Genomic DNA, 20491 nt, shown 5'->3' on the forward strand with positions numbered 1-20491 from the left:
GCCGGAAGCTGAGTCCCAGGTTCATTGGCCCATTCACCATCACCAAGCAGGTCAACCCGGTCACGTACCAGCTCCAGCTTCAAACCTCAGTACCGCATTCACCCCACATTCCATGTGTCACTTCTGAAGCCTCACCACCCTTCTGTTCCTCTCTCCACAGAGCCTGGCGTAGCAGCAGCTGAACCCCCCCTTCCACTCATCCTGGACGACAGGTGCAGCCTACAAGGTGCGTGAGATCTTGGACTCCTGGTGCCGTGGTGGCCAGCTTGAATATCTAGTGGACTGGGAAGGCTACGGCCCAGAGGAGCGCTCTTGGGTCTCCAGAAACGACATACTCCACCCCAACCTGCTTCACACCTTCCACGCAGCCCATCCCGACAGACCTGCCCCACGTGGAAGAGGACGGCCACCACGACGTCGGGGTCCTCGGCCCTCAGGAGCGGGCCGTGGAGGGGGGGGTACTGTCACAGACACGCCAGGCTCCAACATCCACCAATCACAGCGCACTCCATCTCCGGAATACTGATCACACGCACCTGCACCTCATCAGCACGCTCATCACCTCCACTACAAAAGACACTCACACACACTCAGTCACTGTCCGGTCTCGTTCGCATCTAGACTTACCTACATGCTTACCTCAAGGACTCCCAGCGATCCACTTACCTATCTCCAACATCTTCTAGTATCTCCTTGTGCTCCCAGTCTGTGTGTGAGTGTCTCCAGTCTTCAGCTAAGTGTGTTCTCCACCATCTTCCAGGATCCTCACCTATTCAACACAAAAGGACGGTATCATCTACTCTCATCTCACTATTCACCTGCAAAGTTCACTTTATATTCACCTGCACGACTGTTTACTCTGCTGTTGTTTAATAATAATTCTGAGCTCGGAGCCCTCCCCTCGGACAGCACACCAAATACACATAAGCTTTACTCTGTCTGATTATATGTAACTGTGAATTCGTGAAATGACAATATAACAGAGACATGTTTTGAAACCGGTGGAGACGACAACACAGAATAAAGCCATACCGGCCTCCTATGGTTCTGGCCCTGCCTCATAAAATGCAGATATTCCGGAAAACAAAAGAGCGGCATGGACATACACATTGGATCTGAACAGTTGCGATACACAGTGTGGACAGTCAATCATTTTAGATCAGATTCCAATCGGATACACAAATAATCAGATTTGGACTGACAGTGAACGTAGCCTGAGATCATGTAACTGTGTGACGAGTAGTAGCACGGTAGTAATAGTAGTACTCGAGTAGCGCAGTTTCGTTTTACTTTTGTTTCATTTGCTATTTCATGGTCTAAAACAAGAATAAAAGCCATTATAACACGAAAATGAAAAATATAGAAAAATTGGACACAACTATGGGACACCGTTGTTGCATCCCAACAGAGAAAGGAACCTTAAGGATGATTCAGGTAATTGTGTGCAACTGTATAGGGCCCCATTCCTATATTTTGCTTGGGGCCCCCAAATCACTAAATCCACCCCTTTCATAAACACAAATGAACTTGATCAAATGACTAGCTGTATGGGCACTATCTTATAGAAACTGTTGTACCCATCAGATTAAAAAAGGTTAGAGAGAAAAGTATTGCACCATGCTCTTTAAAACAAAAACTTGTAATCTACAGTAGAGCACAAATGGAAACAAACTCATTCAGAGGTCTTTAGAGTCATGTGAAAAGACAGTATGTCCCACCAGGGCCGAGCATCTGCGTAAACTGCATAAAAGAAAATAACTAAAATAATTCAAGGTTTTTATTTATTAGTGGCTAGATTAACAAATAAACAGAAATCACCTGAACTGAATATTCCATCATAGTTTAGCAGTAATGACTTTGAATGAATTTCTTCACTGAGACAATTGAAAGCATCAGAAATACAACTGTAAATATACAACCTTTGACAGCGTATATGATTCAGCCTCAATTATCGCCCCTCAAGAACAATTGCAATGCTTTACAACTATAGGACAGGAAGAGCTAAATAAACTTTTCATTGCATCTAAACCAACAACATGTTGATTAGATCTAATGCCCTCTAAATTACTGAAAGAGTTGTTAAATGTAGCAGAAGAGCCTCTTCTCAATACTATTAAACTCCTCTATATCTCATGTCCCAAGACCCTTCAATTGCAAAAAATTATATCTATGAAAATTTTCAGTCAGGATGCAGGCCCCATCATAACACAGAAACTGTGCTTGTTAAATTATAAATTACTTACTTCTAGCTACTGACCTGCATCTCAATACTAGTTTTACTTTATCTTATAGTTCAACACTATGGATCATGACATACTTTTAAATAGATCACAAAATTACACTGGTAGTCAGAGACAGGCATTAAGGTGGTTTAGTCCGTACCTATCTGAATTTTAATGGGGAATTATCAAAGTTAACATCAGTAAAATATGGAGTGCCACAAGGGTCTGTATTAGGCCCTCTTCTAATTTCAATATACATGCTGCCTCTTGGTAATATTATTAGAAAACATGGAATTCGTTTCCACTGTTATGTTGATGATATATATTTCATCATGACCAGATGAAAACTCTATATTATCCAAGTTGACAGATCTATGTTTGATCTGAAAGATATAAAATATTGGATGACCAGTAATTTTCTTCTATTAAATTTGGATAAGACTGGGGTATTACTTACTGGACCGAAACTTGTACACAGAAACTTTTTGAATACAATTTTCATCTAGAAGGATGTACTGTTACTTCATCCTCTAGAGTTAAAGATCTGGGTGTTATATTAGATGACTTGTTACGAAAGCCTTCTTTCATCTCAGAAACATTGCTAAGCTACGGAACATGTTGTCTTTTTCTGATACAGAAAAGGTAGTTCATGCATTTATTATTGTAATGCATACTAGGTGGTTGTCCTGCATCCTCAATAAACAAGCTACAGTTAGTTCTTACCAGGGCAAGAAAATATGATCATATAACCCCTATTTCATTATCTACACTGATTACCTATTAAGTTCAGTATCAATTACAAAGTATTGCTATTGACCTATAAGGCCCTAAATGGTTTAGCTCCTGTGTATTTAACTGATCTTCTATCGCCCTACAATCCATCACACTCTTTATAGGGTTATTTCACACAAAAATTAAAATTTTGTCATTAATTACGCACCCTCATGTCGTTCCAAACCCGTAAGTCTTTCATTCATCTTCAGACAAGCCTCTTCCAGAAGCTCAAATGTGCTGCATAGCCAGTGAGGTTCATTCTCATGTATTACGCAGCATGTTTGAGCTTCCATTCTCATGCGTCATTCAAGTTTGTTTGAGCTTCTGCTTATGTTTGCTGATCAATGTTTATCTGTGAGTAAAAGCATAAATTAAATCTGTTCATCATAAAAAGTGATTGAGTCTCTTCAGAAAATTTGGAGTAAACCACTCAATTCATATGGATTAGTTTTACGATCTCTTTATGAAATATTTGAAGCGTCAAAGTTGCAGTTGCGTTGGCTGTCTATGGAAGGACATAAAGTTCTCAGATTTCATCAAAACGATCTTCATTTGCATTCCGAAGATGAACAAAAGTTGTATGGGTGTGGAACGACATGAGGGTGAGTAATTAATGACAGAATTTTCATTTTTGGGTGAACTAACCTTTAAAGGTCCCATGACATGCTACTTTTTGGATGCTTTTATATAGGCCTAAGTGGTCCCTAGTACTGTATCTGAAGTCTTTTTCCTGAAATTCAGCCTTGGTGCAGAATTTCAGCCACTATGAGACAGTCCCACAATGAGCTTTCCTCAGGACGTGCTGTTTCTGGATCTGTAGCTTTAAATGCTAATAAGGAGGAGAGAGGCGGGGCAAGGTGGAGGGTGGGTGTGGTCTTAACCAGCTTGCGGCCACGGTACCATGTGCTAATGTTGACAGTGGATGTATCGCAATGGCTCATAGACCCGCAGTCAGTTCGACCCAGAAATCCGATCCGGATGGAGAAGCACCGGATGAAGAAGTTGCAACTCAGCGGCTACAGCAGGACATCTCAGAGTGGTTAGTTTAAAATTAATTATCATTAAATTTTAATTTAAAATGTATTATCATGTAGCTAATGCTAGCCTAAACAAACGAGCTTGATAAAAAAATAAATAAATAAAACTCATTTTAGAAGACGATTTCAGACGGCACTTAGAGGCTTTTGCATCTGAAGTCTTCAATTACATCAAGCTCTGCAATCTGTAAATGTGGATATCGCATGCACCATAACACCAACAGCAGAACGGTTATCCAAACAAAAAAAAGAAATGTACAATACTCGCATTACAGTGTGTGTATTGACACACATACTTGATGCTATCTACCTTTACATTAGCAACAGTAACTGGGCTGTTAGCGGCAGAGCTAATGTTACAGCTACATTCTAAGGATAACAAGCTAGGTAACCATATACAGTAAAGCAAAAGAATTGTATAGTGTTAGTTGACTTACTTGTCCGAGGTTTGTAGCTGCGCCAAGAAGAGTTGGTACTGATCCAGACTTTATTTTCAGACGTTCAGAAAGTCCAGCACTGTATTGGCCCAAGTTGAAGAAACAGTCGTCCGTAAAATGTTTGGCGCAGACGTACAAAACTTTGGGAAGTTGTGTCGGCGCATTGTTTTGGAAAATAAAATTAACCCACCGTTTCTTTATAGGCTCGGATGAAGGAACTGAAAATAGACTCCGGTGTTCATCTGTACATCCAAACACTGAGCAACTGCCATGCTTCGCTCGTTTACAAGCCATGATGCCCCGAGAAAAAAAAAAATCGCGCCCCCTCGCACGGTAGTAGCTCATTTTCTCATGGGCGGGCAAAGCAGAGAAAGGGGAGGTAACCTTTCCCCTTATGATGACATATGGGGAAGATTCCAGATTGGGTCGTCTGAGCTTTCATTTTCTCAAACGCGAAGAAAAACACCCAGGGCTCGGTTTACACCCATCGCCTTTTCTAGCCACTGGGTGACCATAAGCAGGCAAGGGGAACTCATATTAATGTTAAAAAATCTCATAAAGTGAAATTTTCATGCCAATGGGACCTTTAAGGTCACAAAACTCTGGACTTTTGGTAGTATCTAGTATATCTAAATCCACTGAAGGAGGGAGAGCATTTTTACATTTTGCTCCTAAACTCTGGAATATCCTTACTGATAATGTTTGGGCTCAGACACACTCTCCCAGTTTAAATCTCAATTAAAGACACATCTCTTTATCCAAGCATTCATATAATGCATCTCATAACTTTGCACTCCAGTTATATCAGATCAAAAGCGCATGACTATTGTTTGAAATGTTATTTTACATTTGCTTTTCTGTATCTACCTCACGATGCTATCTTGAGTACGCCAGCTCCAGTTTGGACCAAAACTCTTACGAAGCTTTCAGATGACTCAACACCTGTGAAGAGAGGATGCCACGCCCTGTGAGGACTTCAGATGACACCAACTCTGAATCAACATACAAAACTGCTAAATTGTAATTATGGTCATAACTTTTACTAATTGTTTTAACTCTTTCCCCACCATTGACGGAATTTTCTGGCTTTCCATGTTTTCACTGTTAAATGGTAGGGGGTAGGGATACACATCTTCTGAAAGAGTACAGAATCTCCCGATCAAAACAGACAAAAAAGAAGCAGAAACAAGATATAAAAGCATTGCTTATGCACATTGTAGTCTTTCAAAACAAACACAGTTTTCTCAGCTTTTTCTCAGTTTAAAATGTTTTTTATGAATCTTACTTACATTCAGGTTTTGATAAAAAAAAAAATAATAAATTCCTGGAGGTAGAAAAAAAAATTGCTGTTTAAATCCAGAGGTGTTATTTCTTTTGATATATTGCATGATCAGATATTCATACAACAAAATATTCTGGGGGTCATGAACATTGTGAATAGATCAAAAACACTGGCAGTGGCTGGTAATTAAAAAAAAAAAAAAAAAACACTGGCAGGGAAAAGTTGAGCTCATTGTTTCTGCCTAAATGAATACATGATGCTAACTGCATGATCTGTATTATCTTTGAACTGTACATTCTGACATATGAACATTACTTTGACACAGTATGTAGAAACATGCATTTTCTATACATGCTGCTTTAAAACAATATAGGCTACATTGTGAACAGCGCTATACAAATAAATGTACAATAAAAAAATAAAAAAATGAAAAAAGTGACAATGCTGTAGTCTAAAAGTGAATACACTACACCAGTTCTGTCCAGTTATTTGCCCAATTTCCCTAGAGTTTCTCATTCGTAAATTTTGCTCGTCATTCATGTGCTCAGAACCCGTAATTATGATGTTTTCGACTCCACTTGAAGGGCACATAAACACAGCAGGAACGTGTGTCTCCTTGAGCATGAATGAGGAAGCTGCTTTACAGACACGCCTGTTTTCCACACGTCACTCAAACACAGAAGCAGGAAACTATTTCAACTGCTCAGTTCAGAGAAACAGAAACTGAAAGTATTGTTGAGCTGTTGTGTGTTTGTGTCTCTCTATTCATGCAGTAAAATGGCAGAAGCCAGATTTTCTCAGGATGAGTTCACATGTCCAGTGTGTCTGGATCTCCTGAAGGATCCAGTGACCATCCACTGTGGACACAGTTACTGTAAGAGCTGTATTACAGGCTGCTGGGATCAGGAGGATGAGAAGAGAGTCTACAGCTGCCCTCAGTGCAGACAGACCTTCAGTCCAAGACCTGCTTTAGCTAAAAACACCATGCTGGCTGAACTAGTGGAGAAACTGAAGAAGACTGAACTTCCTGCTGACTGTTACGCTGGAGCTGGAGACGTGCAGTGTGAAGTCTGTACTGGAAGAAAATACAAAGCCGTCAAGTCCTGTCTGGTGTGTCAGGAGTCTTTCTGTCAAACTCATTTTGACCGTCATGAGGAATATCACTCTCGTAAACCACACAAAGTGATCGATGCCACTGGACGACTGCAGGACATGATCTGTCGTAAACATGATAAAGAGCTAGAAATGTTCTGTATCACTGATCAACAATGCATCTGTGTGCGGTGTAAGGAGTATGAACATAAAAACCACAACACTGTATCAATTGCAGCACAGAGGACAGAGAAACAGGTATGAACTGAGAGGGATTGTTCACGCAGAAATGAAAGTGCTGTCTTTATTTACTCACCGTCATGCCGCTTAAAACCGATATGACTTACTTTCTTCTGTAAAATGTAAAAGATGATATGTTGAAGAATGTCTTGTTTATTTTAGTCTATACATTGAAAGTCAATGGGGTACAAAAGTTTCAACTTCAAAAGACACAAAAGCGTAAAAGTAATCTAAACAGGTCCAGTGGTTAAAAAAGAAGTGCCCTTAATTGTATTGACGTGCACTTGTAGTGTAGTTCAAATTAAAGTTTAGGCCTATTTAAAAAAAAAAAAAAAAAACTGTACTTGGAGATAATATAATGAAATGAAAAGCCACATAAGTGCACTTTAAGAGAGTAAACTTTCTTGACTGTTTCATTTTATAAAGTACACTTTGTAAAAATGTCTAATTAAAACTTTAACTTTAAAGTAGGCCTACATTTTAATAAAATCTAATATTTCATTTTAACTTTTTTTGTCATGCTTTAAAGAAGTGCACATATTTTGATGTGTTGACTAACAGACTAAAGCAAGTACTTGATTATAATTTTAACTCTAGTGTGTTATTCAGTATATTTAATGTTAATATATTTTTAATTTAGGAAGAATGCTACTTTTAAAAGTATACTTTTTTATTAAAGGAGAGACAAATTTTGACAAATCAAATCAGTGATCAACTCAAGTACATGGAGTCCAAATATGATGACATCAAAAACATCAAACTTCACTGGTGCTTGTGTCATGACATCATGTTGTTTAGTCATGTGACTGTGACATGCAAGAACCAATGAGGTTTGGTGTTATTGATGCATCACCATATTTTATTTGGCCTCTGTAAACAGCTGAGACATTCTTCAAAATATCTTCTGTTGTGTCTCACAATAGACAGAAAGTCATACAGATTTAGAACGACATGAGGGAGAGTAAAAGATGACAGAATTAAAACTTTAGGGTGAAGTATTGACACAAAACTAGGCATTCATGTAATAATGCTGACACTGGCCATTTGAGGAACCATGCTTGATCTTTAACCCTCCACCAGTTCAGGATTCATGTAACTTTAATTTTCTTTTGTGATAGTACAGTAGTTTTATGTGTCATTTATTGGTTTGTCCTCCAGAAACAGCTGAAGGAGACGCAGATGAAGATTCGTCAGAGAATCCAGCAGAGACAGAAAGATCTTCAGCAGCTGAGAGAGGATGTGGAGTCTCATAAGGTGAGTCTGGAGAAGAAGAGAAGTTTGAGACGTCTCAGTTTGGACTCTGTCAGTCCCGCTGAAGCCACTGTGTGATTGTGATGTGTGTCCTAACAGCGCTCTGCACAGACAGCAGTGGAGGACAGTGAGAGGATCTTCACTGAGCTCATCCGCTCCATTGAGAGAAGCCGCTCTGAGGTCACACAGCTGATCAGAGATCAGGAAAAGGCTGCAGTGAGTCGAGCTGAAGGACGACTGGAGCGACTGGAGCAGGAGATCAATGATCTGAGGAGGAGAGACGCTGAGCTGGAGCAGCTTTCACACACACATGATCACATCCATTTCCTGCAGGTAACAGAGATCTAGAAGAACAGGATCATAGTGGACTTGAGCAAGAGAAACATTTCATGAGAGCAGAATGAGCCGTTGACTGAGATGTTGTCAGGAATTCAGTCAGATTCAGTCCAGTGTTTGTTATCATATAATCATCAGTCAGACTCTCATCTGATCATCTTCTGTTTAAAGAGACACACTTACAAAACCCTGGAAAATCTCACAGGAAACATTTTTCTGAGTTTTTTTTTTTCTTTAATAAATTATTAGGTGGCAAACAACTCATTTTTCCTTCTGATTTCTTCTGTCATGATGATGGTATCAATTTCCACCCAACTAGATTTTTCAGCATCTTTTTAATGAAATCTTTTATTTGTACTACAGTATTTTCAGAAATTGTCACCAAAATTGTGTCAGGTGATCTTCAAACCTGATAAGATTGATTTTTATTTCCATAACTGTTTGCCTGTAACACATTGATGAATTTGTCCATGAAGACTCCAGACAGGAAATGAGGCTGTATATTAGCAATGCTTATTAAAACCAAACAAAACCTGACCTTGATATTGTGCCGTAAGGGTCCTCGTGGAGTTTCTGTCAAAAGTTACAAACAATCGTCAATCTACTCGTAGCCTTTAAACTGCCTTCCCTCAAATCTTCTCAGCCCTACAATGTGACTCCCCTTACAAAAAAGAAGTATACTTCAAGTTCATTTTATGAAGTATACTTAACTAATGTTCAAGTATGTTTTAAGTATACTTTAAGTAGTGAGTATACTAATGTCAATGTACTAGTAGTAAACTTGTAAGTGTACTATTTCTATACTGCTTGGGACTAAATTGGCCCAAATTTAGTATATAAAAACTATACATTCAAGTATACTATGAATGTAACAATAGTAAACTTTAAGTACATAACTAGTTCACAACTACATTTCTCATTTGTACTGCATCTGTACTACAAGTGAACTTATACGTATACAAGTATAGTTTACTATTTTAATACTAGTAGCACATTTTTTAGTTTATGAAAGTATGCTCTCAGTAAACTACTAGTTTAGTAGTTTTATACTGCAAGTATACTTGTAAGTTTCCTTTAAGTGACCATAACATCATGTACAGTTTACTATTTATACATTATTTTTGCACTTTAAGTATACTAATATGTTCCAATTTAAGAAGGCCTATACATTTTTTTTTATACTTGAAATATACCTTTAACTGTACTTTAATTTTAAAAACATTTTATTCTAGCTTCATGCATCCTTTTATCAACACTTAAATGTGGGCAAAAGTTTCGTCTAAAAAGGCAACATTTCAAACAAAAAGCTGAGAAAATTGCATTTTTGTCAGACTTTGTCCCGGTGTGATTAAGAACGATGATTAAAATAGATGGAGTAGATTGAGTCAGTCAGTACCTCCAAAGCTTCGTAGTCCTATAGCTCGTCCTGGGTCGACATTTCATTCAGTAATGTTAGGCAGTTTTGATATGCTGTTTAATGTTTGATGATCGCGTTATTTTACATTTGCGTGAGCAATCTTCTAGCACTTGTTTCTGCTTCTTCTTCGCCTGTGTTTTGATCCGGAGATTCTGTACTCTTTCAGAAGATGTGTAATAGCGCCCCCTACCGTATAACAGTGAAAACACTGATAGCCTGAAAATTCAGTCAATGGAGGGAAAGAGTTAAGTAGATTTGAAGTAAATTCTTATGTACACTACCAGTGGACTCATTCATTCATTTCATTCACTGATCCTATACGACCACCAGTGGACTACACAAGAATTCAGATACTCAGAATTAGGAGCATAGCTTTTTTTTTTCAGTACCTTCAAACAATGTAAGTTTATAAGACTGTTTGTAAAACTATGTGAAAAAAGTATATTTAATAGGCTAATCCATCAAAAGATTAAACATAACTATAAGCCAAGTATACTTAATTATACTTTTAAGTATATCTCGATCAAAAGATTGAGTCCAAGTATAGGCCAAATATACCTAAACTTTTCTGTCAGTATAAGTCAAGTATACTTGCAATTTTAAGTATATTTCTGAGAAGTACATAAAGTATATTTCTGAGAAGAATATAAAAAGTAGATTGAAAGTATACTTTCTTATTTTTTAGTTTAAAAGAAGTATACTAATAGCACACTTGAATAAACTTCTTTTTTTCGTAAGGGTCCATTGATCTGCTCGACCTGTTACATGGACAATTATAATCTTAGCAGATGTTTTATCATCCAAACCATTTCATAGAAAGTTCACACATAGTCCCTTGTAAAAAAAAAAAAAAAGTGTGCTTAATTGTACTGAATGTACACTTGTAGTTAATTACTTCAAATTTTAAAACTGTATTTTTAAAACACTACAGATAATCTAACATTAATCAAATAAAAGGCCACTTAAAGAGAGACACTTTCATGACTATGTTTCTTAACACATTTTTAAGTAATTTTTTTAAGTGCACATTGTAATAAAGTCAAATTAAACATTTTAATTTGTACATTTTGAATCATTATGTTTTATTAATCTTTTGTCATGTTTTAAAGAAGTGCACTTATTTTGACGTGTTGACTAACATACTAAAGCACATGTAACATACTTGATTATAATTTCAACTCTGGTATGTTATTCAATATTGCATTTAAAGTTAATATATTTCAAATGTACTAAATTGCAACTTATATTTTACTAATATTTCTAATATATTTAATAAAACACATCACAAACAAGTTTCAGTAGAAATGACATTAAAGTATATTTTAGTTTATCATAAATGCTTGTCAGTTCATCCAGCAGTAACTTTAATCATATTTCAAAGAAAATAGAATTATGAAATTACATTTAAAGATACAGCTCTCTAAATATTACCTAACTGCATTTAGTATAAATTTAAACTATTATACATTCATTAATATATAATTACTTTATAATTTTTTTATATGATAATAATGATAATTAAGTGTCAAAAAGCATTAATCTGTTCTTAAGTATATTTTTTTTTAATTATCTTATTTCTGTAATAATTTAAAAGCATGCTAAAGTGCACTTCTTTTTCACCAGGATTGTAAGTGTGAAATACTAGAGTTTGTAGCATTAAATAATGAATATGAGAAGAATGTTTCTGATTGTGTAAAAGTGCTGGATTGAGAAGAGTTACTGAAGATCAACAAGAGCCGCACAGATCTGATATAGAGCAGGTTATTGGCTGAAGTTTTGATTTGTGTTTTCTGTAGAGTTTCCAGTCTCTCTCAGCACTTCCTGAATCTACAGACAAACCCAACGATCCCTTCAGTTCTCTCTCCTCTTTTGATGGTGTGAGAGAATCTGTCCGTCAGCTGAGAGAAAAACTGGAGGATTTCTGCAAAGAGGAGATCAAGAAGATCTCTGACAGAGGTAAAGTCCTGCACCTCCATTATACAGACGTGTGTAGTTTCTAAAATGTTCCTATGATTTATAAAACGTCCATTTGCACAAAAAAAAAAAAAAAAAAAAAAAAAATCTTTAAGGTCTTAAATGACATTTTTCACGGTTCATCTTAAATTCAAGTGCAATGAACAAGAGCTTCAAATCCACCTTCAGAAAGGCCACAAATATCCCTTGATGGTTCAGAAGTACGGCACTCATCATCATGAGCAAGACGTTTATATGACGTAGGATGCAATCCATGAAATTTAGGATCAAATCTGATACGTTTAATAAACGAGGCTCCTGGAGATTCATCTGCTCTCAGAAATGATCCTCCATCATCTAATATCATATTGTACAACATCATGTTAGAAATATCTTAGAAATTAATGTATTTTATCATGTAATTTCTCCTCACACTGTTCATGTCTGTTTATTTCCACAGTCACTTTCACCAACATGAATCCCAAGACCAGGAACGACTTCCTACAGTGTAAGTCACTAAGAAAACAAGCAGAAAAACTCACTGAATGTGTTCATGTGTCAAAGTTTGGTCAGGCAAAAATGAGAAAAGGAACTAATTGCAGCTGTTTTAATTTTAAACAAAAAAGATAATCAACGACAATGAAGGTCACAGGAAAACATGTGGCAGCACAAACAACACAAGACCAAGAACTTACCAAACTAAGGCCTATATGTACACGGTGCAAACAAAGGGAGCTAAATTAAATGCAGGTGACACAAATCAGTAACCATAGAAACAAACTGGCACATGCTAGGAAACTAGATCAATTAACAGTGACAAGGAACAGGCAAACATATTGCATAAAAACCGCTGGATGGAAACGCCAAGATGCGCATAAATTCTAAAAATGCGCATAGAAAACCTGTGCGCTCAAATGAGTTGGATAAATTTTTTTATGCGCATAAACTACGATGGAAACACTTTTACTGAATAAATTCCTTAATGCACATCAAAAAAGACATGTGACTTTGCGATGGGATGGCATAACTGGACCAACCAGCTGACCGATCTTGTTGCACAGCATCTGAAATGTTGTTTCGGTCATTCTGTAATGCCTGAGCAAAGTCTGTCGTTAAAGTGGTTCAGTTTAATTCGCCTCACACGATTGTGTTCACAAACACCTGCATCTGAATGCAAGATAACATGACAGTGTTTATTGTGTTTCGTCTGCGCGCTCTGAGCCGCAAATAATTTATTATACTCGTAAATTATTATATACAGTGGATTCTACTGCAGAAACTTTCATTTTTCTTAGTGATATTTAGTGCCAGTTAATCAGGAAGTGACGATTTTTTCTCTTCGACTCACTGGATGGAAACAGTGCTTTATTCGCAAATGTTTTATGGGATATTCAAAATTTGCGCATAAGTTAAATATGCAACTTTGGATGGAAACATAGGTAATAAAACTGAACCTAAACATCATGTTGTTCCTGTAGAAGGTGAAAGAAATCATGATAGAAGAGTTTAATAATTGATCATGTAAATGATGATTCAGGATATCTGGTCAGCTGTACTGAGACACTGATGATACACTGAACATTGAGCCATGAAGAGTTCAGATACATTAAAAGATCAGATTCATAATTCCTGATTCTGATGTGTTTCTCTCCATCAGATTCCCATCAGCTCACTCTGGATCTGAACACAGTGTATAAACATCTCCGTCTGTCTGAGAGGAACAGAGTGATTACTTACACTAACACAGTCCAGCCGTATCCTGATCATCCAGGCAGATTTGAGTGTTGTAATCAGGTGTTGTGTAGAGAGAGTGTGTGTGGACGCTGTTACTGGGAGATTGAGTGGAGTGGAGATTATATGGGTATATCAGTGTCATATAAGAGCATCAGCAGGAAGGGATGGGGTATTGAGTGTGTGTTTGGACATAGTGATCAGTCCTGGAGTTTGGACTGCTCTTCCTCCAGTTACTCATTCATACATAATAAGACATGCACTGTTCTCCCTGTAAAGTCCATCAGCTCTAGAATAGGAGTGTATGTGGATCACAGTGCAGGAACTCTGTCCTTCTACAGCGTCTCTGACACAATGAGCCTCATCCACACAGTCCAGACCACATTCACTCAGCCGCTCTATCCTGGGTTTTGGGTTGGTTTAGGATCATCAGTGAAACTGTGTTGATGTTTCAGAATAAACTGTAGAGAGATTTTACCCATAATACTTTGAGCTGCGTGATCAATCAGTAACAGTGAGATGATACAGAGTCTCTTATTTCTCTTTACATTGTTCATCTTGACGACAGATGAACTTTTGCTGTTGAAATAGACAATAAGAATTGTGTGTGTGTGTGTGTGTGTGTGTGTGTGTGTGTGTTGTGTATTTGTCATTTTCTCAAGCTCTAATTGTGTTGATGGAAATCACATTCATTCAGTTTTCATTGTTGTGACACATAAATACATAACTCATTTTTATTATTACTATCAAAAGCACCTTTCAGTTAAATGATCAAACACAGGGTTCATTACAAAATGAACAGATTGAGGATAGTGTGATTTTTGAATAATGAAATAACAGAAACAGTCATGAACAATGAAAGAGTGAAGATGTGAAAATGACATTAATAGTGTAAAAAATAGTGTAAAAAAAATCAGTTCAAAGTGTGAGTAAAATTGAGCTGCAGAAGATGAGAGATGGAGAAGCTCTTTCTGAGATTTCAGATATTGGGTCACAAGTGATGAAAACATGAACTCTTGAGAAGAAATTAATGACTCACAATGTTTGATAAACTCGTTGATATAAAATAGCTCTTTCCAGATATGGAGAAATTTATATCATCAGTGTTGTTGTGAAAAACAGTGAGCTCTGAAGATCTGGATAAAAAGAAAAGATTCAGACTGAAAGAGATTGTAAAGAAAATTAGTAAAAGAAAAGTGGAAGTTTCATAAAAATAGTGACATGAATAAACCAGTGGGTTTATTAAATGTGAGTGGTGCTTACAGTGGCAAAACTCAGCACTCGGTTGCTAGGGTGTTCTGAGTGGTTGCTAGGGAGTTGCTAGGCAGTTGCTAGGGTGTTGCTATGTGGTTGCTAAGGTGTTATGAGTTGTTGCTAGGCGATTGCTAGCGTGTTCTGGGTGATTGCTATGGTGTTGCTAGTCACCTGCTATGGTATTCTGAGTGGTTGCTAAGGTGTTGCTAGAGTGTTGCTAGGTGGTTGCTATGGTAACCTGGGTGGTTGCTAGGTAGTTGTTATGGTAACCTGGGTGGTTGCAAGGCTGTTGCTAGGCAGTTGCTAAGGTACTCGGGGTAGTTTCTAGGGTGTTGCTATTGTGTTCTGGGTGGTTTGTAATGTATTCTGATGGTTGCTAGGGTGTTCTGGGTGGTTGCTAGGTAGTTGCTAATGTATTCTTGTAGCCAAGCCCCATCTCTATATGATGTTCAGATGCAGAGATATAGGTCTTGCGGAACAGTTGCTAGGGTACTCTGTTTGGTTGCTAGGGAGTCGCTTGGCAGCTGCCAGTGATGATACAACAAAGGCTTCTTGACAGTATTATTGATATAAATCAACCCCAGTGCCTCTGACATTCAGATTTAAAGATATCCCTCTTTGGGTTTGGGATGCTAGGGTGCTCAACAGTGGTTGCTAGGGCATAAAAGGTGATTCGTGATTGGCTGTTTGCTGCCTTGAGTGAAATGAGCTCACCTTTTTTATTAAGTGTAGCTCTGTTCTTTTTCTAGTTATCATTTAACAAATAACTCATAAAATAATTATTTTTTAAATATGTACTGTATCTGATTATATGTAAGTGTGAACTCGTGAAATGTGTCTTTGTTTGAGAACTGAATGAATGTTTTGTGAAATTGTGCCAGCTGAATCAGTTATAGTGTGTCAGCAATTGAGAACAACTGTTTATATAAAATAAATGAATTCATTGTAATATCGATTGTCTTCACAAGTTTCAGTTTTACTGAGAGTTCAACTGGTTTCATAATAAATGTTTTGATTCAAACAATAAAACTCACAGATGGTCACAACTGAAAATATAAGGTTTTTGTTTATCAATCTATTATTTAAATTACCTCTCAAATAGCTTTTGTTATTTTTGAAGCATTTTCAGTCAGCATTAGCTTTTAATTGAGCTATTTTTCAAGAATCAACGAATCATAAGTTGTTCTTTCTACATGTTTCAAATGATTTGACTCAAGAGGACTCTGTTGGTAAGTGAACCTTTGAAGGGGTTGTTGCAGTTATCCAAATAATATTTGTGGTTTTAGGATCTTTCACTAGATTGACAACCTGAAGTGTTCAAAAGCTTATCCATATTATAAGTGAAGTAACTGTTGGGCTCTTGCAGATGTCGTCTGAACTCTTCATGAAGAACGATCGTCTGTCCATCACAGATCAGATCCTCCTTCTCTATGTTCATGAGCTTCATCTGAAAATCACTGAACAGGTTAAACATTCACATCATATCAGTCAATAAAACAGTAAAGGAGATTTCCTGTGTTTTCTCTCACAAAACTACCTAGTGCTAAATTTAAAAGTAGTGTCATGGCTTAATTTGCTTTTGTTACACTTTTAATTTTTAATATAGTACTATTTTGACACAATATCTGTAAAATGTAAATTTTGTCATCATTCACTCACCTTGATGCTGTTTTAAACCTGTATGACTTTCTTTCTTCTGTTGAATGAAAAGAAAGTTTTTGTTTATACAATAAAAGACAAAAAAATCCCAATGACTATTGTTGTATAGACAAATAAATACAATTATTTTGTGTTCCACAGAAGAAAGAAAGTCTTTGAACGACTGATACTGAACTATTAACTCACTACTGGATAAATCTTTCACTACACTTGCACATTTTCACATGATACAGTCATCAGATGCCATATCATCTCATCTGTTTCTAATGGAGTGGGAAATTTTCTTTGTTTTCGGTAGCATTTGAGGCTGCTCAATTTTTCAGCTCAGGAGATGAAAGAAGATGGTGTGTAAAACCAAAGGACTGTTTTTGTAGAGATGGATGGATGGATGGACAGAACATCTCTCGACAAGAACAGTGTCATATTTGTCATATCAGGCAGGGAAAGAGAAGATCAAAGTCTGACAATATTTTCTACCTCAGAAAGTCTTCTAAAAAATGTAAAATAGTTTGAAGTCAAAATAGATGGATGTTCTGGGTGTTTGCTAAAGTGTTGCTAGGTGGTTGCTAAGCTCTTGATATGCAGTTGCTGCGCTCATTCAAGGACGTGCATTTAAAGGCCGGAACACACCAAGTCGACGGTCGGCCGTCGGGCAGTTTTTGTTCGTCGGCCGACTAAGTTTTCTCAGTGTGTTCTGCACCGTCGGCTGAAATTGGTCCTCGTTGGCTTTTTTCCGGCCGATTTTAAATGTTGAATCGGCATCGGCGCTCGTCGGTCCGTCGGGCCATCTGATCATTCTGATTGGCTGTTCAGCTACTGCCACCTGGATCACATTGGATCTGAACAGTTGCGATACACAGTGTGGACAGTCAATCATTTTAGATCAGATTCCAATCGGATACACAAATAATCAGATTTGGACTGACAGTGAACGTAGCCTGAGATCATGTAACTGTGTGACGAGTAGTAGCACGGTAGTAATAGTAGTACTCGAGTAGCGCAGTTTTGTTTCACTTTTGTTTCATTTGCTATTTCGTGGTCTAAAACAAGAATAAAAGCCATTATAACGTACATGAAAAATATAGAAAAATTGGACACAACTATGGGACAACATCATTGCATCCCAACAGAGAAAGGAACCTCAAGGATGATTTAGGTAATTGTGTGCAATTGTATAGGGCCCCATTCCTATATTTTGCTTGGGGCCCCCAAATCACTAAATCTGCCCCTGTCATAAACACAAATGACCTTGATCAAATGACTAGCTGCATGGGCACTATCTTATAGAAACTGTTGTACATACAACATATAACTGCTAAATTGTGAATATGGTCATAACTTGTAATAATTGCTTTAACTCTTTCCCCACCATTGTCGGAATTTTCTGACTTTCCGTGTTTTCACTGTTAAATGGTAGGGGGCGCTATTACACATCTTCTGAAAGAGTACAAAATCTCTGGATCAAAACAGACAAAAAAGAAGCAGAAACAAGCGATAAAAGCATTGCTTATGCACATTGTAGTCTTTCAAAACAAACACAATTTTCTCCGCTTTTTCTCAGTTAAAAATGTTTTTTATGAAACTCACTCACATTCAAGTGTTGATTTAAAAAAAAAAAAAAAAAAAAGGCTTCCTAAAGTGTCACGGAGTCACAGCCAGCACCCACCAACACCAACGGATCATCACCAGATCACCACGCTCCTCCCGCTCGTTCACAGTCTCCCGAATACTAATCACCTGCACCTGCATCCCATCACCCAGGACACTATAAAGACTCTCACTCCCTTCACACCATTGTCTGGTCTCGTTACACGTACCTGGACTCCTTACCCGCTACTTACCTGCATCTTCCTGTGTCTTCCTCTCATCGTCTTCCGTCTCCAACCGTCTGCTCCACATTGATTCCTCTACCTGCAAATACAAACCTCCATTACCATCAGTTAAGTGACTGTTCTGAAAGTGCTTGTTTAAAACCAGAGGTGTTATTTCTTTTGATATATTGCATGTTCAGACATTCATACAACAAAATATTCTGGGGGTCATGAACGTTGTGAATAGATCAAAAACACTGGCAGTGGCTGGTAATTAAAAAAAAAAAAATTGCAACAGTATGTAGAAACATGCATTTTCTATACATGCTGCTTTGAAACAATATAGGCTACATTGTGAACCGCAGTATACAAATAAAAGTACAATAAAAAAGATGAAAAAAGTGACAATGCTGTAGTCTAAAAGTGAATACACTACATTAATTTTGTCCAGTTATTTGCCCAATTTCCAGTCTGGAGAAGATCATAGTCTAGAATTCTTAGGGTTTCTCATTCGTAAATTTTGCTCGTCATTCATGTGCTCAGAACCCGTAATTATGATGTTTTCGAGTCCACTTGAAGGGCACATAGCAGGAAACATAGCAGGAAAGTGTGTCTTTTTGACCAGCACGAGAAGCTGCTTCACAACACGCCTGTTTTCCACACGTCACTCAAACACAGAAGCAGGAAACTATTTCAACTGCTCAGTTCAGAGAAACAGAAACTGAAAGTATTGTCGAGCTGTTGTGTGTTTGTGTCTCTCTGTATTTATGCAGTAAAATGGCGGAAGCCAGATTTTCTCAGGATGAGTTCACGTGTCCTGTGTGTCTGGATCTCCTGAAGGATCCAGTGGCCATCCCCTGTGGACACAGTTACTGTAAGATCTGTATTACAGGCTGCTGGGATCAGGAGGATGAGAAGAGAGTCTACAGCTGCCCTCAGTGCAGACAGACCTTCAGTCCAAGACCTGCTTTAGCTAAAAACACCATGCTGGCTGAAGTGGTGGAGAAACTGAAGAAGACTCAACTTCCTGCTGACTGTTACGCTGGAGCTGGAGACGTGCAGTGTGACGTCTGTACTGGAAGAAAATACAAAGCCGTCAAGTCCTGTCTGGTGTGTCAGGAGTCTTTCTGTCAAACTCATTTTGACCGTCTTGAGGAATATCACTCTCGTAAACCACACAAAGTGATCGATGCCACTGGACGACTGCAGGACATGATCTGTCGTAAACATGATAAAGAGCTAGAAATGTTCTGTATCACTGATCAACAATGCATCTGTGTGCGGTGCAAGAAGTATGAACATAACCACAACACTGTATCAACTGCAGCACAGAGGACAGAGAAACAGGTATGAACTGAGAGAGATAGCACTTTCATTTCTGTGTGAACTGTCTTTATCCGTCATGACATTCTAAACTGGTTTGACTTTCTTTCTTCTGTGAAATGTAAAAGATGATATTTTGAAGAAAGTCTTGTCTATTTTAGTCTATACATTGAAAGTCAAAGGGGTACAAAAGTTTCAAGCTCAAAAAAGGAGACAAAAGCATAAAATTAATCTAAACAAATACAGTGGCTAAAAAAGAAGGGCACTTAATTGTATTGACATGTGCACTTGTAGTGTACTTCAAATTAAAGTATAGGCCTATTTAAAAAAAAAAAAAAAAAAAAAACTGTACTTGGAGATAATATAATGAAATGAAAAGCCACATAAGTGCACTTTAAGAGAGTAAACTTTCTTGACTGTTTCATTTTATAAATTAAAAATTTAACTTTAAATCAAATCATTGATCAACTTATGTACGTGGAGCCCAAATCAAATATGATCAACAAACATCAAAAACATTAAAACTTACCTGGTGTTTGTGTCATGACATCATGATGTTTAGTCATGTGACTGTGACATGCAAGAGCCAATGAGGTTTGATGTTACTGGTGTGTCACCATATTTGGCCAGTTGCCTTGTCCAGTGCCCTGTCCAAATACCCACTCTTTACTT

General features: G+C 37.6%; 1 protein-coding gene across 12 annotated transcripts in view; it reads left to right on the forward strand.

Moving 5' to 3' along the window:
- Positions 1-6529: 6529 nt before the first annotated feature.
- The window catches only part of LOC127508300 (tripartite motif-containing protein 16-like), a 102751-nt gene continuing 88789 nt past the window's right edge, over positions 6530-20491 (forward strand). For 2 of the 12 annotated variants that reach the window (XM_051886078.1, XM_051886082.1), the window contains exons 1-2: positions 6530-7102; positions 8243-8338. In XM_051886078.1, coding sequence (XP_051742038.1) covers positions 6530-7102; positions 8243-8338 — 669 coding nt within the window. Of the gene's footprint in view, positions 7103-8242; positions 8339-8434; positions 8669-11884; positions 12045-12501; positions 12550-13698; positions 19844-20491 lie in introns of those variants that run through there. The other 10 variants (XM_051886076.1, XM_051886083.1, XM_051886081.1 and 7 more) reach the window with 8 other exon arrangements.

This window comes from Ctenopharyngodon idella, chromosome 3 (genome assembly GCF_019924925.1).
Source record: "Ctenopharyngodon idella isolate HZGC_01 chromosome 3, HZGC01, whole genome shotgun sequence".
NCBI lineage: Eukaryota > Metazoa > Chordata > Actinopteri > Cypriniformes > Xenocyprididae > Ctenopharyngodon > Ctenopharyngodon idella.